The following is a 26,591-nucleotide window of genomic DNA, read 5'->3' on the forward strand; positions in this document are numbered from 1 at the left end:
AATAAAGGTTGGCTAAGGCATGCACGTTATGGTATATTATTGTAGGTAATGTTGGTGACGAGTCACATTACTGTCAATTTTAAATTATTATTTTCACGGGTGATGGGCCACATCAATGTCAGCTTTTATTTAAGCATAGGGCATGCACATTAATCATGATATACCTGCATTAATCAACTAGATTAGAAAATTGTCTGTAATATTGTTTTATTGCTACATTCGTTTGATTGTGTTGATAATACGTGTAACTTAGAAAAATGGTAACATAGATTGATCACTTACTCCCACCTAAGACGGTATCTAAAAACACAAACCAGATGGTATCATTGATGCAAGAACTATCGAGGTCGACATTATTGATGATGCGTACATAGATCCCTTGGGAGGAGGTGCCTTATTTTTAGATTTTGGATGAGTAGTAGTACATGTTCCACCGTAGTTCATTGCTGAGGTTTTTGTGTAAAGTCACTAAACACTTGTTTTGTATATTTTGGATATGTATATTAAGTTTTTAGTTGAGTGGATATTGTTGTTTAGATTGATTATATGTACATGTTGTGATTGTCATGGTTCAACTTTATTTATAGGCTTATTATACACTATTTAGATTAGTTCCATACAGAAGATTTGATGCCATTATGATTACTTAATGAACCCACACTCCTACAAAGTAAAGGTGATGCCTAAAATACCGAAGATTGAGTGTATACTCGATCCTTGAAATTCAAGGTGTTACATTAAGTGACAAAGGAATTATTGTCTTTATGTTAGAACATTCACAAACACAATGGTTGGTGTTTCATATACAACATAGATGGCATTTGACATCTTCTTCTCTTTTCCCTTCTTGGAATTAGGAGGAGGCATTGTGGGCTTCTACACTTGAGTTCTTTCTTAATTTATTGTGACCTTTAGGCTATTTCCTAGAGCCTTCCGCTTGCGAATCTCTAATACAAGGGCTCTAGCTTCACTTGATTCAGGAGTAGTATTCATTTCACCCTCACATACTAGGTGGCCATTAAAGTCTTTAAATGTTGTGATAGAACCAGTATGACTCAATTTTTATTTTATTTTTCAATCGACAAGTTCACGACCTGTGTAAGAAATGACAAATTGCAATAATTTTTTGATTCTTCGTAAATTTGCACCCAATGTTCGTAGATTCATCTATCATTTGCTCGACCTCTTTGAATATAATTTTTGATAATGCAATCGACTAGCATCATATAATCTTGGAACTTGAGTTCCATCACTTAACGCGTGCATTTGACTTCTTTGTATACGTGTTAGTCAATGTATATCACATCTATTTAGTAATCTCATATACCTCATATGTGGGTATGAACTCTTTGTGCATAGTGCTTAATAGAATGTTTGATGATTCATCGCATCCCTATGCCACTTACTTTGATGATTCATCACATCGCTATAGTCGGCTAAGTCATCTTTCAAGGTATGTTCTTTCTCAATTACATCTAGAGTATGTGATATTTCATTCTCATGTTGCAGGATTCTCATGTCATGAGACCAATTGTTATAGTCATCTCTGTCAACTTTTGATTCTTAAGTTGTTCACCAATTAAAGTTCTAGTAACATTTATACATTGCAAAAGTATAACTACCGAGCTAACACTTGACGTTGTACCACATGTGATACATGTAAGGTGCTTCAAGCCATATATAGTGGCTCATGTGGCACAAGACAAACATTGACACATTTGACACATGGGCACTTGAAGCTATATGGCAACACTTGTACACATTGGCCCTTGACAAAGTCACATATTTAGGGTGATTGGAGATGGACAATGGCACATGCGGCATACTGGCACATGTGAAATGCTTTGCACATGTGTGGTGTAGAAGAAGATGAATGGTGGTACATGCAACACATAAATGCATGTGGGGGTGTAAGAGAAGATGGATGGTGTCACATGTGTGGTACATTAGCACATGTAGGATCCTTAACAGGTGGGGTGCAAGATAAGATGGATGGTGACACTAGTGGCACATTAACACACATGGCTTAGTGGCATGTGTGGGGCATAATCGAAGACGGACAATTGTTCATTTCACATCTCGATATATTTGAAACATGTGAAGTGATTGGAGATAGATGATGGCATATTTGGGCTAAACCCTCGAGAAATCCATTTTAGTTGCACTATGAGAAAATATATTTTTTAAGAGTGGAGATTCCAACAATTATGATGAAAAATTGTGTTCCCCACAAATTTTTACTAAGAAAAGCTTCTATAGAAAGTGAATTTCATGAGAAATAATATTTCCTTTTCTTTTTCATCAATACAAGCATGCCTTTGGGGAAGATAAACAACATGGAATGAAATTTCCTTACAACCAAACAGGCCTTATATGTTATCAGTGGAAATTTGGTTAGATGACCCCATCCTCCCAGCCCATGACACGAAACAAACTAGCAGAAGATAAATAAAGAGGCTATCTATACCACATATATATCCATTGATTGGACTTGTTGGGCATACCTTTCGTCCAACGTTCCTTTTTTTAAACAAGACTGGTAATACTAGGCGGGGTTGGGGCTGTCGAGTCCAACTCGATTACAGCTAAATGCATTGGGTTGGGTGGAGTCAAGGCTTGGGCTAGATTAATTTAAGTTAGCCGTGGGGGGTCACAAGTTACCCAGTTCAGTTGGATGCAGCGCTTTGGCTAGTGATCCAACCAACCAGCTAGCATGTCAAAGCTATGTGGACCCACTATGATGTATGTGTTTTATCCACGCTATCCATTTGTTTTTCCAGATCATTAATTTTAGGGCATGAGCCAAAAAAATGTGGCAGATCCAAAGCTCATATGAACCACACCACAAGAAATAGTGGGGATTGAATGGTGACAGTTGAAAACTTCATGGGGCCCACTGCAATGTTTATTTGCCACCCAACTTATTTATAAAGTCACATAATCTTCTATGAAGGGAAAACACAAATATAAGCTTATCCAAAACTTCAGCGGCCTGTCATGGTCGGGCTAAAAAAAACTTTGACACCAGCTAAATAGTTTTGAGGTGACCCAGCCCAAGACCAGCCAAACAGGAAATTGGATTGCGTACTCTTACGGTAGTATGAGGATTTCTTGCTAAGGATGTTGGGTGGGGCCCACTGTGATGTTTGTGAGAAATTCATCCGTTCATCCGTTATGGGAGCTGCTAAAACATAAGAACAAAAAATGAGGCGGATCCAAAACTCAAGTGGATTATAAGAGAGGAAACAATGGCGATTCAGTGAGCACCGTTGAAACATTCTTATGGCCATAAAGTTTTGCATCAGGCTATCTTCTTAGTTTTATCACTTCAGCCCATTGTAAACGGTTTGGATGGCATATAAACATCAAGTGGAGCTTAGGAAGGTTTCAGTGATTGTGACTCACTTGAGTTTTGGATTTGTCTAATTTTTGGTTGCACCTCCTAAAATGAGCTAAAAAAGTAGATTGGTAGATGAATTTCTCATAAGCATTATGGTGGGACCAACCTAGCATCCTTGCACATGAACTTCCTGCAAAATGCTTTAGCATTAAATCTGCATCCCTTGTCTTATTGAGTAAACTCTGTTAGGCCTGCTGTGAATGCGCATGTTGATCTATCTATTTTTTTCCAGCTCATTTAAGTGGTTTATCCAAAATTGAAGTACATCTAATCTTTATATGGACCATACAACAGGAAACAGTGATTCCACCTTTCAAACCTTCCTAAGGCCCACGACAATATTTATTTGTCATTATTTATTCATAAGATCACACAAACATGATGAAGAAAAAACATAAATATTAACTTGATCCAAAACTCTCATTACCTCCAAGAAATTTTCACACTGTTTGCTGTTGTGCAGTTTACTTAAATTTTGAATATGACTTTTATCTATTTATTTATTTATCAAACCCGTGAAATGGATGGATAGAGCAGATAAAATTCATAAATCACGGTGGGCCGCACAGAGTTTACTCAGTACGATTGCGTACTAAGTTACTCAGTAGGCTCTTATCATACTCAGTAAACTTTGTTAGACCTACCTTGAATGTATTTGGTCTATCCATGCCGTCTATACATTTTTCCATATTATTTTAGGGGTTGAGACAAAAATTTAAGCATAACCAAGATCAGTGGACCATACCATAGGAAAAGGTTGGAATAATGACTTCCATCGTTGAAACCTTTCTAGGGCCTACAGTAATGTTTATTTCTCATCCAATCTGTTCATAAGATCACAAAGACATGGGTGAAGGGAAACCACAAATACAAGCTTGATCCAAAACTTCTGTAGCCCCCAAGAAATTTTCAATGGTAGATGTTCAATTCACAGTCTTTCCTATGGTGTGGTCCATTTAAGGTTTCAATATACTTCATTTTTAATCTCAAGCCCTAAAACTATCTGGTAAAATGGATGGACAGAGTGGATAAAATACATAAACCACTGTGGACCCCACAGGGTTTACTCAGTACGCTTAAGCGTACTGAGTTACTCAGTACGCAATCCGCTTCCGGTACGCTGAGCGTATGAGTTACTCCGTACGCAATCCGATTCGACCAAACGGCGCCCGTACCATACGTATCCATTCTCCCGTGAGAGATAGAAAGGCAGGCAGCTGAGGTAAAGAACATTGTCCTTCTTCAAGTGGAAGAGAGAGTATGTGCAGCATCCGCTGCAGAAGTGAATACAGATGTTGGAAGCTGCAGCTGCTGTCGCTTGCTTTCACTGCTCTTTCAGTATAGCCACTTTCCCTCTCTCCAAGCAGCTACAGCTGAATCCTTCTAACCCTTCTCTTTCTCCTCATCTTTCACTGAAGAGGAGGAGAAAGAGGAGTCTGCGAGAGGTGAGAGGCGTCATCGCTTCTTCTCAGAACCTCAGTAGAGCTGGGGTTGATGGGGTAGAGGAAGAGGCGCCGATGAAGAAGAAATGCGGAAACAAGACAAGCGACACCACCAATATCAAGAAATTGGGGACTAGTAGAAGGGTTTTCTTCTTGGACGTGAACCCGCTCTGTTATGTGGGAAGCCGGCCCAGCCTACGCTCATTCGCCCGATGGATTTCCCTCTTCTTCTCCCAAGTCAGCCTTCGAGATCCCGTCATCGCTGTAAGTTCCTCTCTCTTCCCTCTCTAATCTCTCCAGTCCACCTGGCATGTCTGTATGATGATCCCAAGCGTTCGTTAACAACCATGAATTGCAATCCTAACCATTTAAAGAAATGTTGTACACAATTCTGTCTGGTTGGTGCTGTTTCGTATGGCTTCTTTTTTTTTTTTTTTTTTTTTTTTTTTTTTAAAAATAAAAATTATTATAATTATTATTTTTTACATGGATACAATTCTGAGGTCGTTTTATTTTTGGCCCATAGTCAATTTATGGAGCATTATTATGAGTCAATGGCTTGGATATCATATGCATATGTATTGTTGGACATGGGCCTGCGGGGCCTACTTGTGGGCAACCATTAGTGGGTGGGATGTGTCTCCTTATGTGATTCCAGCTAAAGTCCTGGATTGGTTGGTGGAAGCTATCAAGAGAAAACGATGGATTAGGGATGTTGTTGGACACGTCGGGAGATTGCTGGGGGTGGTATTTGGAGATACTGATGAAGACTACATTGCCCTTTTCAAGCTAGTGGCTCAAAGGGGCTTCAAAGTGACTGTCGGTGGGATATCCCTGATTATTTCTCATAGGTCGCTCCAATCTGACAGGGAGCTGGCCAGACTGGGTGTTTCTGAACCAGGAATGACAGTCTCATCCCAAAGAAAAAAGAAGGTGAAGAGGGGCCGAGTTGGTTCACCAATGAAGATCCTCTCTTGGAATGTGCAAGGTTTAGGTTGCTCTCATAAGCAGTCCCAGTTTAAAGAGATGTTCTCCAGATCGAAAGCTCAGATTATAGTGCTGCAGGAAACCAAGCTCCAGTCTATGTCCAGCAGCATTGCTTGTTCCGTCTGGAGAAGGAAAGGTATTGAGTGGAAGGCCCTAGATGTGTCTAGCTCGGCAGGTGGAATTCTAGTGCTGTGGGATCATTCTCTGAGAGCCATAGAAGACAGTTGGATTGGTGTGTTCTCTCAGTCAACATCGCTTTTCGTGAATCACCTGGATTCCGGTGGGGGCTCTCTGGAGTTTATGGGCCTTCCACCCCCGCCAATAGGCCACTGTTTTGGGTGGAATTATCCTCCGTGAAAGATAAATGGGGGCTGCCTTGGGTGTTGGGGGGTGATTTCAACGTAGTGTGTTTCTTGTATGAAAAGTTGATCGATTATGGCATTTCATCTTCTATGAGACTGTTTGCGGACTGGGTTGCTATGCATGGTCTCCTTGATATCCCTATGGGAACTGTTAAATTTACTTGGTCTAACAATAGGTCCTCACCTACGATGTCTCTCCTTGGTCGTTTCCTCTCGTCTTCTGAATGGATTTCTCATTTCAACTTTGCTTGTCAGAACAGAATGCCTAAACCTGTGTGACTCCGACCACTGCCCTATCTTGTTAGAAACCGAAATCATTAACTGGGGCCCTAAACCGTTCAGATTTGAATTGTTGTGGCTGGAGATGGAAGGTTTTAAGGAAATGATTATGGATTGGTGGTCCTCCCTCCACTTTGAGGGAACTCCTGGTTTTGTGTTGCACAAGAAACTTCAATCCCTGAAAGAAAAACTCAAATAGTGGCATAAGGAGATATCCAATAAGCGGGAATCTAAAATGGCCTCCATTCTGCTTCAATCTAGGAGTTGGACCTTATGGAGGAAATTGGTCAACTGTCTGAGATGGAGAACGAGTCTAGAGCCCTTCTGTTAGCGGAATATTGCGCTAGATTGAAGGAAGAGGAGATTAAATGGCACCAACGATCTAGAAAAACTTGGCTAAAAGAAGGCGATCGGAACACTAGTTTTTTCCATTCCTTTTTCAATGCCAGGAGGCGATCTAATGCAATCACTTCCATCATGGTCAAAGATGAGCTTCAATCAGATAAGCAATCCATTTCCTCCTCTTTTGTTAAGTTTTTTTTTTTTTTTTTTTTTTTTGAATTGCTCTCTGTTGACGAGGTGTGCAAACCCTCTCTAGACAATCTCGAGTTCAGGTCCTTACCTGATATAGACATGGATCTTCTGGAGAGGCCATTCTGTATTGACGAAATTAAAGAGGCTGTTTGGGGTCTGGGGAGGTATAAAGCCCTAGGCCCCGGGCCCTGACGGCTTCCCGGTGGCCTTCTTTTAGGTTTTCTAGGACACTGTTGCTCCAGATTTGTCGGCTTTTGTGACTGATTTCTTTTCTAACAATAGAATATCCTCTGAGTTGGGCAATACCTTCATCTCTCTTATTCCTAAGGTGGAAGGGGTTCAGAATGTTAAGGATTTCCGGCCTATTAGTCTTGTTGGAAGTTCGTACAAAATTCTTTCAAAAATTTTGAGTCAAATGCTTAGATATGTGATTCCAAAGATTGTTTCTTCCTATCAATTTGCCTTTGTGGAAGGGAGACAAATCTTGGATTTTGTGCTTATCGCTAATGAATGTCTTGACTCCCAAGCTAAGTCTAAGAAGCCTGGTATCCTGTGCAAATTGGATTTGGAAAAGGTGTATGACCATGTGGATTGGTCTTGCTTGGACCATATGATGGATCGCATGGGTTTTGGCTTCAAATGGAAGGGTTGGATAAAATCTTATATAATGTCACCCAAATTCTCTATTCTCATTAATGGTTCGCCATTTGGGTATTTCAGGTCATCTAGGGGCCTTCGCCAAAGAGACCCTATTTCACCTTTTTTTGTTTGTGCTGGTAACAGAGGCTCTAAGTGGCATGGTCTCAAGAAGTCAATAGATAGGACTCTACAGTCTCCATCCCAAACTTCAACTTCCCGATTTCTCATTTGCTGTTTGCAGATGACACTCTTGTTCTGCGAAGTTGAAGATAAGCAAGTGGCCCTCCTTAGCATTACTATCACTTGGTTCCAAGTGGTCTCAAGCATGAAAATCAATCTTTACAAGACTAAATTCTTTGGAATCAATCTGGGACCTGAGGATTGCTCTTCTATGGCTGATTCCTTTAGGTGCAAGGGTGCTCCTACGCCTCTCCCATCTAATTTGAAAGATGCCATTTGCTGGTCACTATTGCCCTCGGGGAGGTTCTCAGTGAAGCCTTTCTACAATTCTTTATCTGCTTCCTCCTCCTCCTCCCCCTGTCACACCAGCCCCATCTAGTTCTATGGGGTTTCGCCAAAGGTGGCTGCTTTCGGGTGGTTCACAGGAAGAAAAAGAATTCTAACTATTGACAACCTTAGGAAGCGCCGGATGTAGATCCCCAATGCGTTCCCTCTGTCTCAAAGCGGGAGAATCGGTAGACCATCTTCTACTTCATTGCCCTTTCTTGTCCGATATCTGGTGGAGCATCCTCATACTAGCAGGAATCTCTTGGGTTATGCCTAACTTGATTGAAAATCTTCTGTCTGGTTGGCACGCGGAAGAGGGTGGAGCTTTGGGCAAAAAGAAATGGAGGACGATCCTCCTAACCGTCTTATGGGCCATTTGGGCTTAGCGCAATAACAGATGCTTCAAGAATTCTTCAAGTTCAGCAGCGGGAGTGTTCTCCAGAGTGCTAGTTTTCTTTAGAGACTGGGTCCCCTAGCTGAGGGGGATCCTGTTGTTTATTCTGTTTCGTTCTTTTCTGTTTTTTGGTTTTCTTGAGTCTGGGCTGTTGTGAAGGTGCCTGTTCTCCATTTAGACGCTCTTTCTGTTCTTCTTTGTTTTTCTTCTTCTCCTATTGCTTTGCTTTTGTTTTCGCCTTTTTGTGGTCTGTAGTTTTTGTTCTTGCAATAAAATATTACCTTTATACATACATAAAGCAAAAAACTTAAATTTTTGTAACTGTCTGCACACACCTGGAAATGTTTTCGTCTTCTGACAATCACCTTTTGTTTTAACTGGAATTTCATCAGGTTCTCGATGGGGACGAAGCAAATGAATATCGAAGACAAATGCTACCTTCATATAAAGCACATAGGAGGCGATTCTCAAAAGAGTTATCTGCATTGCAACAAACTTCGAGGGGTACTGATGGCAGTCCATACTCAAAAGAGTTATCTGCATTGCAACGAACTTCGAGGGGTACTGATGGCAGTCCATACTATTCCATGCCACGTGTCACAGATGTCCTTCAGAAGTGCAATGTGCCTGTGAGTGAACATTTCTTTTTTGTTTTGAATGCTGTGTGTGTTTGAACAACAGACTAGAGTTTTGTTTTGCCTTTGAAGGGAAAAATTAATTGTGTTATTTTACAAAATTTACTTCATTATATCTTCCATTTTGCAACTCCTATGGGATTAACGCTATGAGTAATTTGTTCTTATTTTTTTCCCCGTCTTCGGTTTTTCAGAAAGGGATGCTTTTTATCTATGAATAGCTGTAACACCGATCAATCGAAGTATTCTTAAAAACTGCCATCCATACACAAAATTATCTAGTTCTACTCAAGGTATTCGATGACAGTAATGGTGGCCATAACGGATAGCCTTATGGCAATTGCGATACAGGCCATTATGGCCCTGTGATGGTCAAAATTCTTTTGAAGGAAAAGATTTATTGGACCTGTATTGGCCTATTTCGGGCCCCTATCGGTCCATTATGGCCTCGAATCAGCCCATTACAAGCCCGTAATGTCCGTTACACACCCATTACGGGTCTTTTTATATATATATATATATATATATATAATTGCGTTATGGACCCATATCACATAACAGGCACTACCATTACCATCACGTAACTGTTTTTGAATGCCTTGGTTCTGTGTATTTGATGAATGACTCCAGATGCACAGACACTTTCTCATTCTGGTAAGAAGATTTAGTCACATTAATATACCTTGGGAAGACCTAAGAATTCACTCTTAAATTCTTAAAGTAACTTCAACTGTTAGTCTTATGTGCTTTTGTTGACCTCCTACCCAATTAAGTGCGCCCTTGTTCTCGAGTCTACTCCCACTCCAAAACCTATTTAGGAACCAATGATACCTGGATCCTATAAGAGAAAATAAATTTTCCTCTAAAATTTTCTGTTCCTTTCTTGTTGCCTTTTTTGGTAAATTATTTCTAATATTTGAAATGAAACGCTCTAGTAAAGAGGCATTTTAGACCACCCCCCATTCCCCCCCTTTTGAGACAGATAAGTTGCTTGAACAAAAGACCTCAATGTTGAAACGCTCCAAGTCTACCATTGAGCTACGGGTTCATACTAGAAGGCATTTTAAACATTTTTTTTCCCTACATATTTGTGTTGTTCTAGTGTCGTTGATGTTAAGGGTTGATTTGTGGGGGAAAAGGAACAGTTGATGCTTTCAGAATAATAGTGGGTTGATGTTGGAGGTGTTCAAAAGGGCAAAGCTAGATGTAGTGGTATGGGCTCTTGTTTAAAGGTCCCTAGCAATTGTAATTTAGTCTTCGTTGTTCAGGCTGTAGCTGTTGTTTTTGACTTAGATTTTTCTTTGGCGCTTTCTTTTTATAAAATTTCATTCGCTTTCAAAAAAAATATATATATAAATAAATAAAAGGTTTGATTTATAAATGATTGGTTCTTGTATATATTTAGGAGGGTTCAAAATCTTCCTGAAAATTATAGAAATATCCTAGATAGTCTTTTATAAGGGCCTGTCCTTATAAAGGGGCCTGCATTGGCTTTAGTACATAGGGAGTACTAACATGCCTACCTTCATGGGGATGTTGGCAATGTCTCGAATGCTTTTGTATTACATGGCTGGCAGCTTATCATTGATTTTGACTATGTTCATTCCATATCATTATTGGCTTGACAGGCCATGATAAAAAAAAATAAAAATCACAAGGATTGGATGATCCTGAGCATCCAAGCAGCATAAAAAAGAGACGGTCAAGATCGAGCATAGAAATAAATAAGTATAACCATCATCTTTGGCACGCATAGAGTTGAACTTCGCCATGGGAGGGAATGTCTCAAAATAGTCAATTTCAAGTATTTGAGACTATCCTTTGGCAACCAATCAAGCCTTTAATTGCTCCATTGAACCATCAGGGTTGTGTTTGACCATATAAACCAATCCACATCTCATTGCATGCTTTCAAGCAGGTAAAATACAGTTAACGTCCAAGTGCAATACTGATGAAGAGCTGTCATCTCTTCTTCCATAGCCTTTCCCCATACATCATGACTCAGCACCTCCTAAAAAAATGAGGAACAGAAACCGACAGCAAGGCCAAAGCAAAAGAATGAAAAGAAGAAGATAAACTAACAAGAGAAACAAATTGAGATATGGAATATTGGGTACAAGAGTGATTACTCTTATGAAGAGCAATTGGTAAGTTAGCTTCACTGGTACTTGATGAGGAATCGGGAAGATGCTAATCTTCAGATGGAGAGGATTGTTGGTAGACAATAGCAAAAGCACCCAGGAGAGAATAATTTACCTTGAAGGAAAGAGAATAAAAGAAAATAGAAGACATTGGGGGGGGCTCAGAAAACCTTGAAATCAGAGATGTAGATCCCCTCGGCCCCTGGCTCAGAGTACCTTCCCAATTATGGCATTTCCAAACACGTTCACATCAGAATAGTAGCCAGATTAGAATTGTTACATTCTTAGATCGCAAGCAAGGCCTTTATCTGAGGAAAGGAAGTGGCACCTCCAAAACTGATGATATAGTGGGGCCAAAGGAGGCCCTTGTGAAGGTTCTTGACATGGGATCTAGATGGTTTCGAGCAGCTCGAAATGCAGAACTTCCCAAAGAGAAGCCCATAGGAGTACCAACATAAATATGCATCTAACGTCAGCAAAAATAGTGCGAAGAATAAGATTCGGAGGAATACATTCTGCGAAAATTGCCACTATTAAGCTCTTTCCAAATATGAAAAATTACACCAACAAAACAGATTCTTGCTGCTTCAATTTCCATAGACTTTTGATGCAGGATGGATGCATGAATTAAGTAACATGTGAGATCAAATAACCGAATTAAGATATTTAACAAAAGAACACAAACATTGCTATATTCATCACAAATATCATGAAAATCAAAAGAAAATCATGCATAATCCTGACCCAAGCTACCAACATCGTACCACAAGATCATTAAATAAAAAAGAAACTAGGATCTAATGGATGTAGGGACATCCAATTAGCATAGGGTATAGTCTATTTCAAAATAGGAAACCTAATACAACGTAGAGTGAAAATTAGGGTTTGAGTAATTTGGGAAAGTAGGAAAATTAGGAAATTTAGGTTTAGGGTTAGGGTTTGGATTACGAATGGGTATGGGAAAGTTGGGTTTGGGAGAAGATGAAGATTTGAGATGGGGGAGAATTAAGAATCTGAAGGAAATACCTGGATGGGGAAGAAAAGTGAAGATGATGTGGGGATAGATGGAGACCTCGCACTTCCGTTGATGAAGATTAGCCTCATACCAATCTTCCTTCCAATTTGCATGGAAGTATCTTCAAATCGCATGAAGATGGGAGAAGAAAGTAAGAGCTTTTCTCTCTCTCTCTCTCTCTCTCTCTCTCTCTCTCTCTCTTTTTAAATCACGAAATTCAATAGGAGAGAGGTCATATGCCCCTCTCTTTATATAAATCCAAGAAGTTTCAAAAATTACAAAAATCCCTGTCTTGTGAACTTTAATGAAAATAGCCTTAGTCTAAATAAAATCAACTAAAACACCCATAATGTGTCCAAATATAAAATAATAAAAACTAAATCCTAAAATATGATAAAACCTAAAATTGATGTGGACGATCAACGATCAATGGCCCAATCATGTAATCCATGCGATCCAATGGCCCGATCGTTGCGTCCCTCTGATCTAACTGTTTGGATCACTCTATAAAGCAACCCATGTGCATCTTCCCAACGTGGGATCTTTCAGATGCTCGCACATGCACATGGGGTCTACAGCACAATCACGGGTACTCGCCTAGCCACAGGGAAATCGGCGCGGCCCGCCTTCTCCTCTGATACGTACGTAGGGTGTACGTGATGTGATGTCCTCATCAACTTTGCTGGAAGAGAAGAAGAAATCACACACATATATCCAAATGGGAGTTAAGAAGCTAGAAGGATAGCTCTATTTCCACGAAGATCTTACTCCAATTCCATCCGGAGAAAATGCAAGAAAAGAAAAGGTGCATGCATGATTCAATCCTTATGGCAAAGAGAACGTATAAGCTCCACCTTGATGCCAAGGGAAGATAGCAACTCCTGGGTTTTTAGTTTATTTTGAATCGCAAACCAAAGAGTACAAGTATGCTTAGCATGGTATGTCAAAACGGTCACATAGTAGAAAAAGATTTGATGAGGATAATGTGAAGAAGAGATGAGAATATTGAGAGAGAAGGAGGAGGAGAGTTTGGGAGAGATGATATGTGTTAGGCTTGCATGCCCTAACACATAATATTTTATTATGAAAAAGCATATAGTACACTGCAGGGGAATAGGGAAGTGTGCAAATGCACTTACACTAAAAGGACACACTATAAATATAATACACTAGCATTCTCTATACTCCCCCTCAAGTTGGAGCATAGATGTTGATCATGCCCAACTTGTCACGAACACGATGAAGAGCATCTTGAATCAAGGATTTTGTAAGAACATCAGCAAGTTGATCCCCCGATCGAACAAAAGGAGTGACAATTTCCTTAGAAGCAACTTTCTCCCGAATAAAGTGACAGTCAACCTCAATATGCGTGGTTCGCTCGTGGAAAACTGGGTTACGAGCAATATGGATAGCCGCTTGATTGTCACAGTGAAGAGGAATAGGACCCGAAGGAGGATAGCCAAGTTCTTCAAGAAGATTGCGAAGCCACACAAGTTCACATGTCGCATGAGCCATAACACGATATTCAGCTTCAGCTGAGGACTTGGCAACAACTGGCTGCTTTTTGCTCTTCCAGGTTATAAGATTGCCACCTAGGAAGGTACAGAAGCCGGATGTAGAGCGGCGATCAAAAGTACTACCTGCACAATCAGCATCGGAATAGCCAGAAAGATGAAGATGACCATGTAACTGAAAGTAGAGGCCAAGACCCGGGGCTGATTTTAAATACCGAAGTATGTAGTAGATAGCCGTGAGATGGGAGGTACGGGGAGCTTGCATGAATTTGCTAACAACGCCCATCGCAAATGAGAGATCCAGGCGAGTAATAGTCAGGTAAATAAACCAGACTATAAGTCATCGATACATCCCGGGATCAGTAAGGAGAGCACCATCATCTGGTCAAAGCTTTTGCGAAGTATCCATGAGTGATAGCGGGCTTGCACCCTAACATGCCGGTCTCCATGAGAAGATCGAGCGCATATTTTCATTGTGATAAGACCAATTTGGATGATGAGCGAGCAACTTCAATTCCGAGAAAGTAACGAAGAGGACCAAGATCCTTGATTTCAAACTTGGTCTTCAAAAAATCTTTGACTTCCCTCATTCCAGCAGAATCACTACCGGACAAAACAATATCATCCACATAGACAATGAGAACCATGATGCCCGTCGATCGACGACATATAAAGAGAGAATGATCAGCATGACTACGAACAAAGCCAAACTCCAAGAGAGCCTGATTAAATTTTTCGAACCATGCACGTGGAGATTGTTTTAGTCCATAAAGAGCCTTCTTCAACCGACATACAAGTGCAGGGTTGTGAGAAGCAACAAAGCCAGGAGGTTGATGCATGTAAACTTCCTCTGTAAGATCCCCATGGAGAAATGCATTCTTAACATCAAGCTGAAACAAGGGCCATGATAAATTAACGGCCAAGGAGAGCACAACACGAATTGAATTAAGCTTAGCCACTGGAGAAAATGTCTCGAAGTAATCCACACCATGAGTCTGTGTATAATCTTTAGCAACAAGACGGGCTTTATAGCGATCAATTGAGCCATCTGGAAGAAACTTGATTGTATAAACCCATCGACAGCCAACAGGCTTATGGCCTACAGGAAGTGGCACAAGATCCCAAGTATGATTCTTCTCAAGAGCAGACATTTCTTCCATCATCGCCTTTGTCCAATCAGGACTCTGAAGAGCATGTGAGAGAGATCTAGGAATAGTCTGTGATGAAAGGGAAGCTGCAAACGACTGAAAAGACGGTGAAAGATGATCATATGAAACGAAATTACTAATGGGGTGTTGAGTACAAGATCGTGACCCTTTGCGCAAGGCAATGGGAAGATCTAAACTCGAGTTAGGAGAGTCACCTGAACCAACATCCAAAGTAAGCGGAAGGGTAGATGACTGAGCTTGTGAAGATTTATCTCGACGCTGATACACCCGCAGAGGCTTAGGCTCAACCATATCACCAACAGGATGCTGAATAGAGGGGAGAGGAGTGTTCCCATGATCATTAGTGGAAAGAGGATAACAGTTATACTCCCCCTGACGTGCAAGAGGATTACAGAGGGATCTGCCTGGAGAGGAGAAAAAAGAAAGATCCTCAAAGAAGGTGACATCGGCAGAGACATATTTCTTGCGAGTCAATGGGTCAAAGCATTTATAACCTTTCTGACTCCGAGTATACCCTATAAAGACACATTTAATCGCCCTGGGACTAAGTTTATCATTACTCCCATCCAAAATTTGAACAAAGCATGTACAACCAAAAACTTTAGGTGGTAGAGGAAATGGGTTATCATGAGGATACAAAATAGTAAATGAAGATTTATAAGACAGAATACGTGAGGGTATACGATTAATAAGAAAAGTAGCAGTTAAAAGAGCATCACCCCAAAAATGTTTGGGTAGATGCATACCAAGTAAAAGGGTGCGAGCAACGTCAAGAAGATGACGATTCTTTCGTTCTGCAATACCATTTTGTTGAGGAGTGCGAGCACATGACGTCCTAGATAAAATACCACGTTCCTGCAAGAAGGACAGAAAGGCAGTAGACATGTATTCTCCCCCATTATCAGAATGAAGGGATTTGATGGAACAATGAAATTGAGTGCACACTTCATGATAAAACACTTTAAATGCATCAAATACTTCACTTTTAGATTTCAAAAGATAAATCCAAGTCATGCGGGAATAATCATCAATAAAGGTAACAAAATATCTAAATCCAAAAGTCGAGGTAACCGGAGCTGGTCCCCAAACATCCAAGTGAACCAGAAGAAAAGGTTGAGATTTCCTCCCAGAAGAGCTAGGAGGAAACGTAGCACGATGATGTTTAGACAATTCACAAATATCACAGCATAATGGTTTAGTGACAGGTAAGGAGGGAAATAAAAGTCTCAATCTAGCAATGGATGGGTGGCCTAAGCAGCAATGCCACCGAGTCATGGACTCTTGATCTAGAGAAAGGGTACTAGAAGCGGCAACAGGTGTATCATCGAGAAGATAAACGCCTCCTCGCTCATGCCCCCACCAATCACTCTCTTCGTCTGTAGGTCCTGAAACAAACAATAAGAAGGAAAGAAGGTGATGGAACAATTGAGTGATTTAGTAAGAGAGCTAACAGACAATAAGTTTAATGGAAAACGAGGCACATGCAATACGGAGGACAAAGACAATGAAGAAGAGAGAGGGATGGAACCAATCCCAGAGATGGGAGATTGGGTTCCATCTGCGACTGTGACATACTGAGTGGGAGAAAAAGAAGAAGAATAAGAAGAAAAGAATTGCAACTTACCAGTCATATGGGAGGAAGCTCCAGAGTCGATGACCCAGGAGGTAGGAGAGGATGACGCAAGAAAGGCGGTACCTGACTGGGCCGAAGCTGCGTGAGAAGGCTCAGGAATATCCCGAATGTGAAGCCGCATAAGGGCATCATATGCCGCACGAGAAATAATAAGAGACTCCCCTGAAGTAGACTGCTCAACTGTCGAGGTGGAAAACTGTGTCTCAGAAGCAACAGTGGAAGCAACAGAAGCAGCGGCATACGTAGGACGACCATGTAGCTGCCAACAATAATCAATAGTGTAATTAGTTCCACCGCAATGTGAACAAATGCGGGAACCATCACGTCCTCGTCCACGTCCACCACGACTACGAAGACTACGGCCGCCGCGACTGCGATCTCCCTCGCCGCCTCTACCACGACCACCAAAACCAGAAATGTGCCCTGAGCTCAAGGATGGTGCCTGAAGACCATGGGAGGACTGATCGCCAACAAGATGTGCCGAACGCTCGGGTGGCACAAATGAATGAGAAGGAAGAGTAGAGATCATAGCACGCTGACACATGGCATAGACTGTCGTCAATGGGGGAAGAGGATCCTGCATAACAACCTGATTGCGAACGTGAAGATAATCAGAACTCAACCCAGCGAGGAACTGCATGATACGAGTATCATCCCGTTGCTTATGAGCATGTTCATGATCCTCTTTACATTTGGAAGGAAGAGGCTGATACATATCCAACTCATCCCACATACCCCGAAGCATCGAATAGTAGTCTTTTAAGGATCTGGAGTTTTGTTGAAACCGACCAATTTCTTGAATAAGCTGGAATACCCGTGAAAAATTCTGAGATTCCGAGAACATATCATGAAGCGTATCCTAAATGCCTTTAGCCGAGGATAAAAACATCACTGAGTGGCTAATCGAGGAATCCATGCTATTCAACAACCATGCAATAACTTGATAATTCTCCTTTGTCCAAGACTTGTAGGTAACATCTGTAGAGCTTGGGGAATCATCTAAAATATACGACAACTTGTCACGGGCTCCTAAAAATACTTTTACAGATTGTGCCCATTGAAGATAGTTGTCACCATTCAACTTAATGGAGGTAATCTGCAAGGGGTTGGATTCAAGAGACCCTATGCCAAGAGATGAGGGCCCTTTGTTAGCTATAATAGAGTCCAAGAGAAATAAACCTATGCCAAGAGAACCCCTATGCCAAGAAAGATTGATTCAAACAACTCTATCTCACTCAATCCTTCAACATAACAAGAGATAAACCTCAAACAAATGTCAATCATCCAAAATACCATGAAATGCAGTCAAATAGGGCCTGACCGAGTGAAAAACGGCCCAGCCGCACGCCCATTTGAGGTTAAAAACCTCTCAAACATTGATCTTAAGTAAAAAATCCACCATGGATAGCTTGGGAGGAAGATTTCGGTCCATCTTGAGCAAAGAAACCGAAGAAAAGCTTACCGATTTGAGGTAGATCGAAGAAAAACGGAATCTGGAACCGATTTTCGAATTTCTCTATTTCGCCCAAAATACCATGAAATGAGGTCCAATAAATTCTGAAAAAATCATGACAAATCTTCTAAAATCAAGATCTATCAAACCCCTAAACTTTTAGCTCAAACAGAGCCCATGCGTCCGTACAACGCTGACGTCAGCAAGGTGACGTGTCGCCTCTCAACCTGTTGGATGCGGAATGCCTTGAACTTGCTCTGATACCAAGTAGAAAAAGATTTGATGAGGATAATGTGAAGAAGAGATGAGAATATTGAGAGAGAAGGAGGAGGAGAGTTTGGGAGAGATGATATGTGTTAGGCTTGCATGCTCTAACACATAATATTTTATTATGAAAAAGCATATAGTACACTGCAGGGGAATAGGGAAGTGTGCACATGCACTTACACTAAAAGGACACACTATAAATATAATACACTAGCATTCTCTATAATCCGTTGTGTGTTATGGGGCCGAAACGGCTGTAATGGCCTTTACAGAAAAAATGACCCGTAACAGTCCTGAAACGGGGTTTTTTTTTTTTGAAAGGCCATAACGGCTGTTACTATCTGTATCATAATGGTAATGGTGGTTGCCGTTACGGCCATCATTACCGTTATGGAACACCTTGATGCTTAGGCATAGCAACCTCCAATGCTTATGCCAGCTTCAAAAGACCTAGGAATAGACATTATAGAATATGCAGAGATAGAGGGAAATCTGCCTTCATTTGTGGAATTCCAGGGATTTCATCAACCACCAACACAAAAGAAGAGAGACCCTCCTGATTTCTCCTAGATACTTTTACCTATTAATTTTATTCATCTTTCCCAACACTTTCACCTATCAAAAGTCTGTATCATTGTTTTACTTAGCTTAAGGTCATTGAATAAGAATTTTCTTTAATATTTTAGTTGTTTCTTAGACTTGTTTGTGTTTTATGAAGCGCACGGATTCACTCCCCTTTAGTTGATTTGCTACTAGACCACTTTCTCATGCTTTTACCAATGAAGAATCCTTATGAAGAACAAACTGCATAATTCACAATAGAATTAGCTATGATCTTAAAATAGCTATTATAAATAATGGGTATAAGATGCTGAATTGTTGATGTGCTGCAATTTGCAGGATCTCTAATCTTCCACCAGTATAATATTGAAACTATTAAGCAATGCAGGTGCTAAAAATTAAAAACTATGAAGCAGATGATACCATAGCTACACTTGTGGATCAAGCTCTACAAAGAGGATACCGAGTTGTTATTGGATCGCCTGATAAAGATTTCAAGCAGCTGATATCTGAAGATGTCCAGATCGTTATGCCCATGCCAGAGTTTGGACGTTGGTCCTTTTACACGCTGAAGCACTACATAGCTCAATACAATTGTGAGCCAAGCGCTGATTTGAGTCTCCGTGAGTATAAGATATCATCATCATCATCATCATCATCATCATCGATCATATTGTCAGTTAAAACATCATCATCATAATCATCTAAGACCATATCCCCTGTTAAACTATAAGTAATCAAGTCATTGTAATCATATCGTCAGTTAAACCATAGGCCATCAAGTCATCGTCGTCACCATCATCATGAATCCTGTTCTGCTTCATCATCATCATCATCATCGGGAATCTTATTCCGCTCATCACATCATCATCATAATCATCAATGCCTTATGCCAACTAATTGAGGCCAGCTTTGTGAATCCTGTTCTGGCATTCCACTCTATCAAGGACCAGTTAAACCATAGGTCATCAAGTCTTTACTTAATACCTCTGCCCACATCCATTTGGGTCTTACCCCTTTCCCCTTAGAGCCTTTAACTTGAACCAACTCACTCTTTCTATACTGTTTATTTCTTTGTCAATAATACCAATGCAATATGCAATTTTGTTCTTCAGAAGGATACCTTGATTGTTCTGAGAGCTGGAATTCGACATGACATTTTCCTCGACAATCTTCCAGTACTCATTATAGCATCTACCAGAAATCTTTGTTTTTTTATCCCCTGCTAATGCAATATGCATCATATCTATACATATCCAACAATACATATGGTATCATATGTAGCAATTGTTAAGCAATATTTATTATCTGTGGGGTGCAAATGTTGATAATTTTTGCTGCTTCATTAGCAGTAAGTAAAAACTGTAACTGTATTTTATTGCTAGGTCAAAAGCAATACATGTCAGATTGTATTTAAATGACAGTACTCCCTCAAGATTCTTATAGATCTTGTTTTAGCAGCATCTGATTTGGCTGGTTGGTGATTTATGCAGTAAGATAATAGTGAAAGGCTTCTATGTATGGCTTTCAATGTTCTGGGTTAATTGTTGCTGACAAGCAACTACACTTGTTATCAACTTGTCAGCTGGTCCTAAGCATGGCTAAAGGATAGTTAATGTTAGGTGGACAGTCAATTCCCAAACTTCTGCCAACCAATCATGGCAATTCCTGTTTCTAATTCTGAGATTGGTGAAACAGGATTTGTAAAGCCAAACCCAAATAGTCGGGACAAGGCTATGGGGATGATGCTCTCAAGAACTATGTGGTGTGGGCGGTGAACCATTTAGTGGCTTCCCCATAAGGGCCACAGCCCAAAATGCAGTTACCAATTAAATTAGTTAGCTGCTTCCATCTCTGGCACTTCTTGCACCCTTCAAATTTCCAACCTATGGATAATTAAATTGAGGCAGCATTCTGCGTTTGAAGTCCAAAACAAGAGTTTTGCGTATCGTTAAAAAGAATTCCAAGGCCTTGCAGGCATACACTTCTTCCCTATAATATATGCTACCCTGGTGAGGAGCTACATATCTCTCTTTTTATTTTTATTTTTTAATTTTTTTTAATTTTTAATTTTTAATTTTTTAAAATTTGTTATTTTATTTTATTTTATTTAATATATTTCTCAGCCAAATTTAAAATGGTTTCTCTATCTGGCTCATTCCCACTCACCTATAAAATGCAAGAAAAAATAAATCCGTGATATAAAGAAATTATCATATTCACAGACTTTCAATCATGTATGCAGTTAGGTTTCTGTTGTGCTCAATGAATGTTAGTGACTATATCCAACTGAAACTGTAACATGTAGGCTGTCTTGTGGGTGATGAAGTTGATGGTGTTCCTGGAATTCAACATTTGGTTCCTGGTTTTGGTCGAAAGACGGCCCTGAAGCTCTTAAAAAAACATGGTTCATTAGAGAACTTACTCCAGACAGCTGCAATCAGAACTGTGGGCAAACAGTATGCACAAGATGCTCTTACTAAGCATGCCGATTATCTGCGGAAAAATTATGAGGTGCTTAGCCTAAGGAGGTAGCTGGTTCTCCCATCAACAATAATGACATGCAAACTCTTTCCCAATTAAGATTTTTGTTTTGAGGAACTATTAGATCCTCAAGCTGAATATTTGTAAATATACCATTCAGGCTTTCAGTTTGTTCAAGTGTCACCCATGGTCTTGTATTGGTTCAATAGGAGCATCTCAGAAAGATTGAGAAATAGAACCATCTAATTTGATTCATTCTCAATAGCCACAAGATCCAAACCATTGGCATGACGACCCTTACCTTTGATGGCCCATGCACTAAAAAATCCAGATTAGCAACTCCTAGTCATTGACTATTTGGCCTTGATTAGTTGAATTGTTCAATGTGAATTGTTGTTATCATTTCTTTCTTAGCCATCAATTCCTTGGCCACCTATTTAAGAACCAATGTTAGGTTTTTTGGTGCATGGCCATCCATGATGATGCCATCATGTCAACAGTTTGGATCACTGAAACATGGGCCCCACTTGTACAAACTGAAAGCCAGATTAGTGTTGTACGAACATTCTGCCCGAGAATTATATAATACCTCTTCTCTGATTGGCTTTCCTACCTGTTTCTGAGTTGTATCACATCTTCAAGTCCATTATTCACCCATCTTACAGGGATGTTGATGTTCATCTTGAGGAGGAATGGTTATCTGAGAGAGACACCTGCAATGACTCGGCTGTCCTATCTACCTTCGTAGAAAAGTTGGGACAGGTGCAGAAGCTCAGTGTCAGAAATGCTGCTTATTTGGTCAAAGATTAACCTCTAACTTGTAAGTGCTTTGAACTTCTTAAGACAAGTTCAAGAAAGGACCTTTGCTCTGACTTCATACACACACATAATGTGTGTGTGTGTGTGTAGAGAGAGAGAGAGAGAGAGAGAGAGAGAGAGAGAGAGGAATGCTCACCTGCGCACCCTCTTACGTGAGCACCTGTGCCCACCTTTGCACATGTGTCATGAGCACAAAATCTGAACGGTCCATGTGATGCGGCACCCCTTGAAACCTCACCAGCCCTACTTTCAGCCCGATACAAAACTCTGGTGGGCCATGGCAAAAGGAAACAGTTTCCTCCCTTGATTTGCATTTCTCTTTGCTATGGCCCACTAGAGTTTTGGATCAGGCTGAAACTTAGGCCCATAGAGTTTCAAGGGGTGCTGCATCACGTGGACCATTCAGATTCTGTGCCCATGACACATGTGCAAAGGTGCGCATGGGTGCTCACATAAGAAGGTGCGTTGGTGAGCATTCCTCTCTCTCTCTCTATATGTGTGTGTGTGTGTGTGTGTGTGTGTGTGTGTGTGTGTGTGTGTTTTACATAGCGTGGCATTTGGCCCTCTATAGCGTGTAGCGTAAGCTACACAATCCTTAATAATTTTAATTAAAATAATAGAACATATGATAAAATTTACAAAATGCATAATTTCTATGAGTTCTTGACTACGAATCCAGATCATCAACCACTTATTTCCATGCAAAATCCCTTTATCTTTGCCTTTAGACATCTCTAAGTATGACTTCTTTTTTATTTATTGAAACATCACAAATTCATGATATAGACCACAATTTGGATGGTCCGGATTGATCTAAGTGCTCTATCTATGATATGGACCACAATTTAGATGGTCCAGATTAGTTTAATGTAGTGCCATGTGTCATATGTATAAGTCATCACCATTTTAAAATAGGTGTTTAACTAATATAGAAAAACACTGGAAAAAAAATGAGATTTTAGGTAGCTTACGCTATCCACACTACGCTACGCTACATGCAGTGTAGCTTACGCTACATACCTTGTAGCTTACGCTACCAGGGAATTACGCTACACGCTACACTACAGTGCTACTGAAAACACTGATATATATATATATATATATATATATATATATATATATATATATATGTCTATATATATATATATATATATATATATATATATATATATATATATATATATATATATATATAACATACTCCAAGATGACATTCCATTCGGTAAACTCATTACACACATGTGATGGAATCAACGGATTCTAAAGTATTATATAATCAAATTAACATAAACATGTAAATGGTTGATGGGTTTAAATCAATTCCTTTGATGAGGCTGTATGCTACTTTGCGTATGGGACTTGTATGGGAAAAAAAAGCATTATAGATTAGGCAACTTTGTTGGGAGCCTAATGCCCAGGATCTTGGATCAGTTTGCATCTCATTAGCTGTTGAGCATTGAGTGTCAGTGGAGTATGACTTCTAGATTTTATTTTCTTGTGAATCTTTGCGTAGAATTGAAGGTGGCATGAAGATTCAGTTTTGGCTAAGTGATTCACCCTGTTGTTCATAGGACTTTTGGTAGTATTTGAGTTGGAGTCAAGCTGTCCTGAGTTATCTCAGCAGTATTGCAGATGGTAAAATAAGCTTTTTTTTTTTTTCCATCATTTGAAGTGGTATGAAGTCTGTTATTCAAAGGATAGAGCAGGCGCGGGGTTGAGGAAGCTAGAGGATATGACTTTAGCTTTGTTAAGAAAATGGGTTGAGAGGTTTGGGGTGGAGAGCAATGCAAAGTGGAGGGAGGTCATATCTAGAAAGTATGGGGTGGAGGATGGGTGGTGGTGGACAAAGACATCTTCTCTATATCGATCCTCTTACTTTTGGAGATTGCTAGCACCCCTAGAAGAGTGTGGGAGGGTATAGGTTTTAATTTGGGAGATGGTAATAGCATTAATTTTTGGGAGGATAGACGGGTGGGGGAAACAAGTCTGAGGGATACATATCCATCTTTAGGGGTTTTAGCTAGGAAAGAGTTGGTGAAGGTGAGCAATTGCTTTTCAGTGAGTGTTGAGGAAGTTTCTTGGACCCCTATCTTTAGAAGAGATCTTCTTGATGAGGAGATAGAAGAATTGGTTCACTTGCTTCAGCTACTAAGGAATTCCCCCCTAGTGCTATTAGATGCGGAGTCTTTGAAGTGCTTAAGGGGCAGTTTGGATAGGAGTAAATGGAGGTAAATAGGTGTAATTGGGAGTAAATGAAGGTAGATGGTAATTGAGGTGTGTTTGGATGGGAGTAAATGCATGACATTTCTTTGGGGGCTTTGGAGGGAAAGAAATAGTTGATACTTACAAAATATTAGTGGGATGGAAGGGGAAGTGTTTAGGACGGTTAAAGTTGAGGTTTTTGGGGTGGGCTTCGAGTCTGAAGTCTTGTTATTCAAATTATGTTCAAAGGTTGTTTGCTTTGTGGTTCTTTGTCAGTTTGGCATGTGTTTAATAAAATTGCTGTTATCTTTCAGAAAAAAGTATATAGTGCAAAACCTAGGGTCAAGGATTCTATAATTCCTCAAAGAATTATCAAATGCATGTGATGGAACAATCATGACCAAAATCCTCATATGATCTGCATGCTCGTAATCTTCTGTGATTGCATTCATGTCAACATATATAATCCCCATGCACTGATGCCATAAACCATGCTTTCTTGTGATTAACTCTCAATCAATAACCTTGTGATCTTTGGTCCTTGTTACAAAATTTTCAGGTGAAGATGTTGCCCATGATCGCTCCAAAACCAAATGATTGGTTTGGTTTGGGCAACCAAAGGACTTTGCAAACCATTGCAACCTGAGTTAGATCTTGAGAACAGTCACAGCATCATCAGAGCTGAAGCTGCATTGTGTTCTGGAATATGGAATAGGTCCTTCCCTAGGGGGGGAAAATCTGCCATGTTTTGGATGTGAGGTTGATCAGGAAGAAATTGCAGTTTTACCTGTTCTCTACCTCTTTCTTTTCCTTTGGATGTTTAATGGAAAAAAGAAAAAGAAATGAAACAGAAATTGTTGTGATGCTGGAGAAGGAGAGATGTTGTTCCACTCAGATGTCTTTAGAGGCCTGTATTCTGCTGAGACAAGTGCTTTGTAGGAAGAGCCCTTGGGTCCCAGTTCTATAAGATGACATGGTCCTTGCTGTCCTTTGGTTAAAGATCACTAGAAAAAATATCAAGAATATACCGAAATGCCATTGAATTCTTGCAATAGTTAGAAGTTTGCCCGAATACATCCTGGCATATTGCAATAAGATGCACGTTTGCATAAGATGAGTCCGGAGCTGTTGGATTTGGGTTTTTTAAATGACCAAAATTGTTTATTTGATGAGTCTCCCCTTGATGGGGAATGCCTGAGAAAACTCTTGAGATTGAATATTTCAACCTTTAACGGTGACCATGCAATTCAAAGCAAAAGAGCCAAAGGGTTGAAATATGTCAATTTAGAGTTTTTATTTGTTGACTTTCCACCATAAAAAGTGAGACTCATCTTATAAACGGTTTGGACCATTGGAAATGGCCCAGATTCAAAGGCTAAAGTCCAGACGTATTGTATGTACATCAGGCTGCATTTGAGCTTCCAGGTAGAAATGCCTCCCGTGTATTCTTCAGTTCTTGTCTTTATTAAATGGGATGGGATATTGGAGGTCTTTGGCCCATGATTTAGGGGAGATCTAGCTTGTTCTTTTTCTTGGTCCAAACCGTTTCTGTCTCCAGCCGTGCAAGGAAGCAGGTCACTCAGCCTACACTCACAGGTTATGACTGGGGATTTTGAGTCCTGGTGGGCCTCTGCTATTATTAAAAAAAAAAAAAAAAACTGTTTATATTTGTTTTAGGTTTTTTTTTTTTTTGGATGGATTCATAGAAAGCATGGAAAGGAAATAAGAAATTGTGAGAAAGGAAACATTGTTTTCCAACAAGATTTTCCTAGAAAATTTGGGGCCTGATTCTTTTTTTTTTTTTTTCGGAGATTTTCTTGCCAAAAGTTTCTTGTAGTCATCGCTAGTTTAGCATGTGACACGTGCACACTTGAAGATGAACGATGGCACATGAAGAGAATTTGAAGCTGAATAGTGGTACAAGTGGTGCATGTGAGGTGGTTGAAATAAGAAAATGTGGCCCAAGTGACAAATGAGCATATATTTGACTTCTGTGGGCACTTAAAGCTAGGTGGGGGTAGAGTACCCATTGGCACATGCACATATGGAGTGGTACAAGATGGACAATGGCACTGTGTGATGGGTCGAGTGCGTGGGTGTGAGTGCATGTGTTTAAAAAATAAAAAATAAAAAGAAGAAGAAAATGAAAAAGAA

At 40.1% G+C, this 26,591-nt stretch overlaps 1 protein-coding gene across 3 annotated transcripts; it reads left to right on the forward strand.

The window, feature by feature from the left end:
- The first annotated feature begins 4,618 nt into the window (after window positions 1-4,618).
- LOC131234677 (uncharacterized) lies at window positions 4,619-25,404 on the forward strand. 3 transcript variants are annotated; one of them, XM_058231596.1, is made up of 6 exons: window positions 4,620-5,106; window positions 8,937-9,173; window positions 19,321-19,555; window positions 21,241-21,463; window positions 22,082-22,236; window positions 24,997-25,404. In XM_058231596.1, the coding sequence occupies exons 1-5, from the start codon at window positions 4,693-4,695 to the stop codon at window positions 22,224-22,226; spliced, it is 1,254 nt and encodes a 417-aa protein (XP_058087579.1). In that variant the 5' UTR covers window positions 4,620-4,692; the 3' UTR covers window positions 22,227-22,236; window positions 24,997-25,404. The 3 variants fall into 3 exon arrangements, with proteins under 3 accessions (XP_058087581.1, XP_058087580.1, XP_058087579.1); XM_058231598.1 differs by lacking the exon at window positions 8,937-9,173 and having other exon boundaries at window positions 4,619-5,106; XM_058231597.1 differs by lacking the exon at window positions 24,997-25,404 and having other exon boundaries at window positions 4,619-5,106; window positions 21,241-21,446; window positions 22,082-22,217.
- Window positions 25,405-26,591: the final 1,187 nt, after the last annotated feature.

The sequence above is a fragment of the Magnolia sinica genome, chromosome 19 (assembly GCF_029962835.1).
Source record: "Magnolia sinica isolate HGM2019 chromosome 19, MsV1, whole genome shotgun sequence".
In the NCBI taxonomy this organism is placed as follows: Eukaryota; Viridiplantae; Streptophyta; class Magnoliopsida; order Magnoliales; family Magnoliaceae; genus Magnolia; species Magnolia sinica.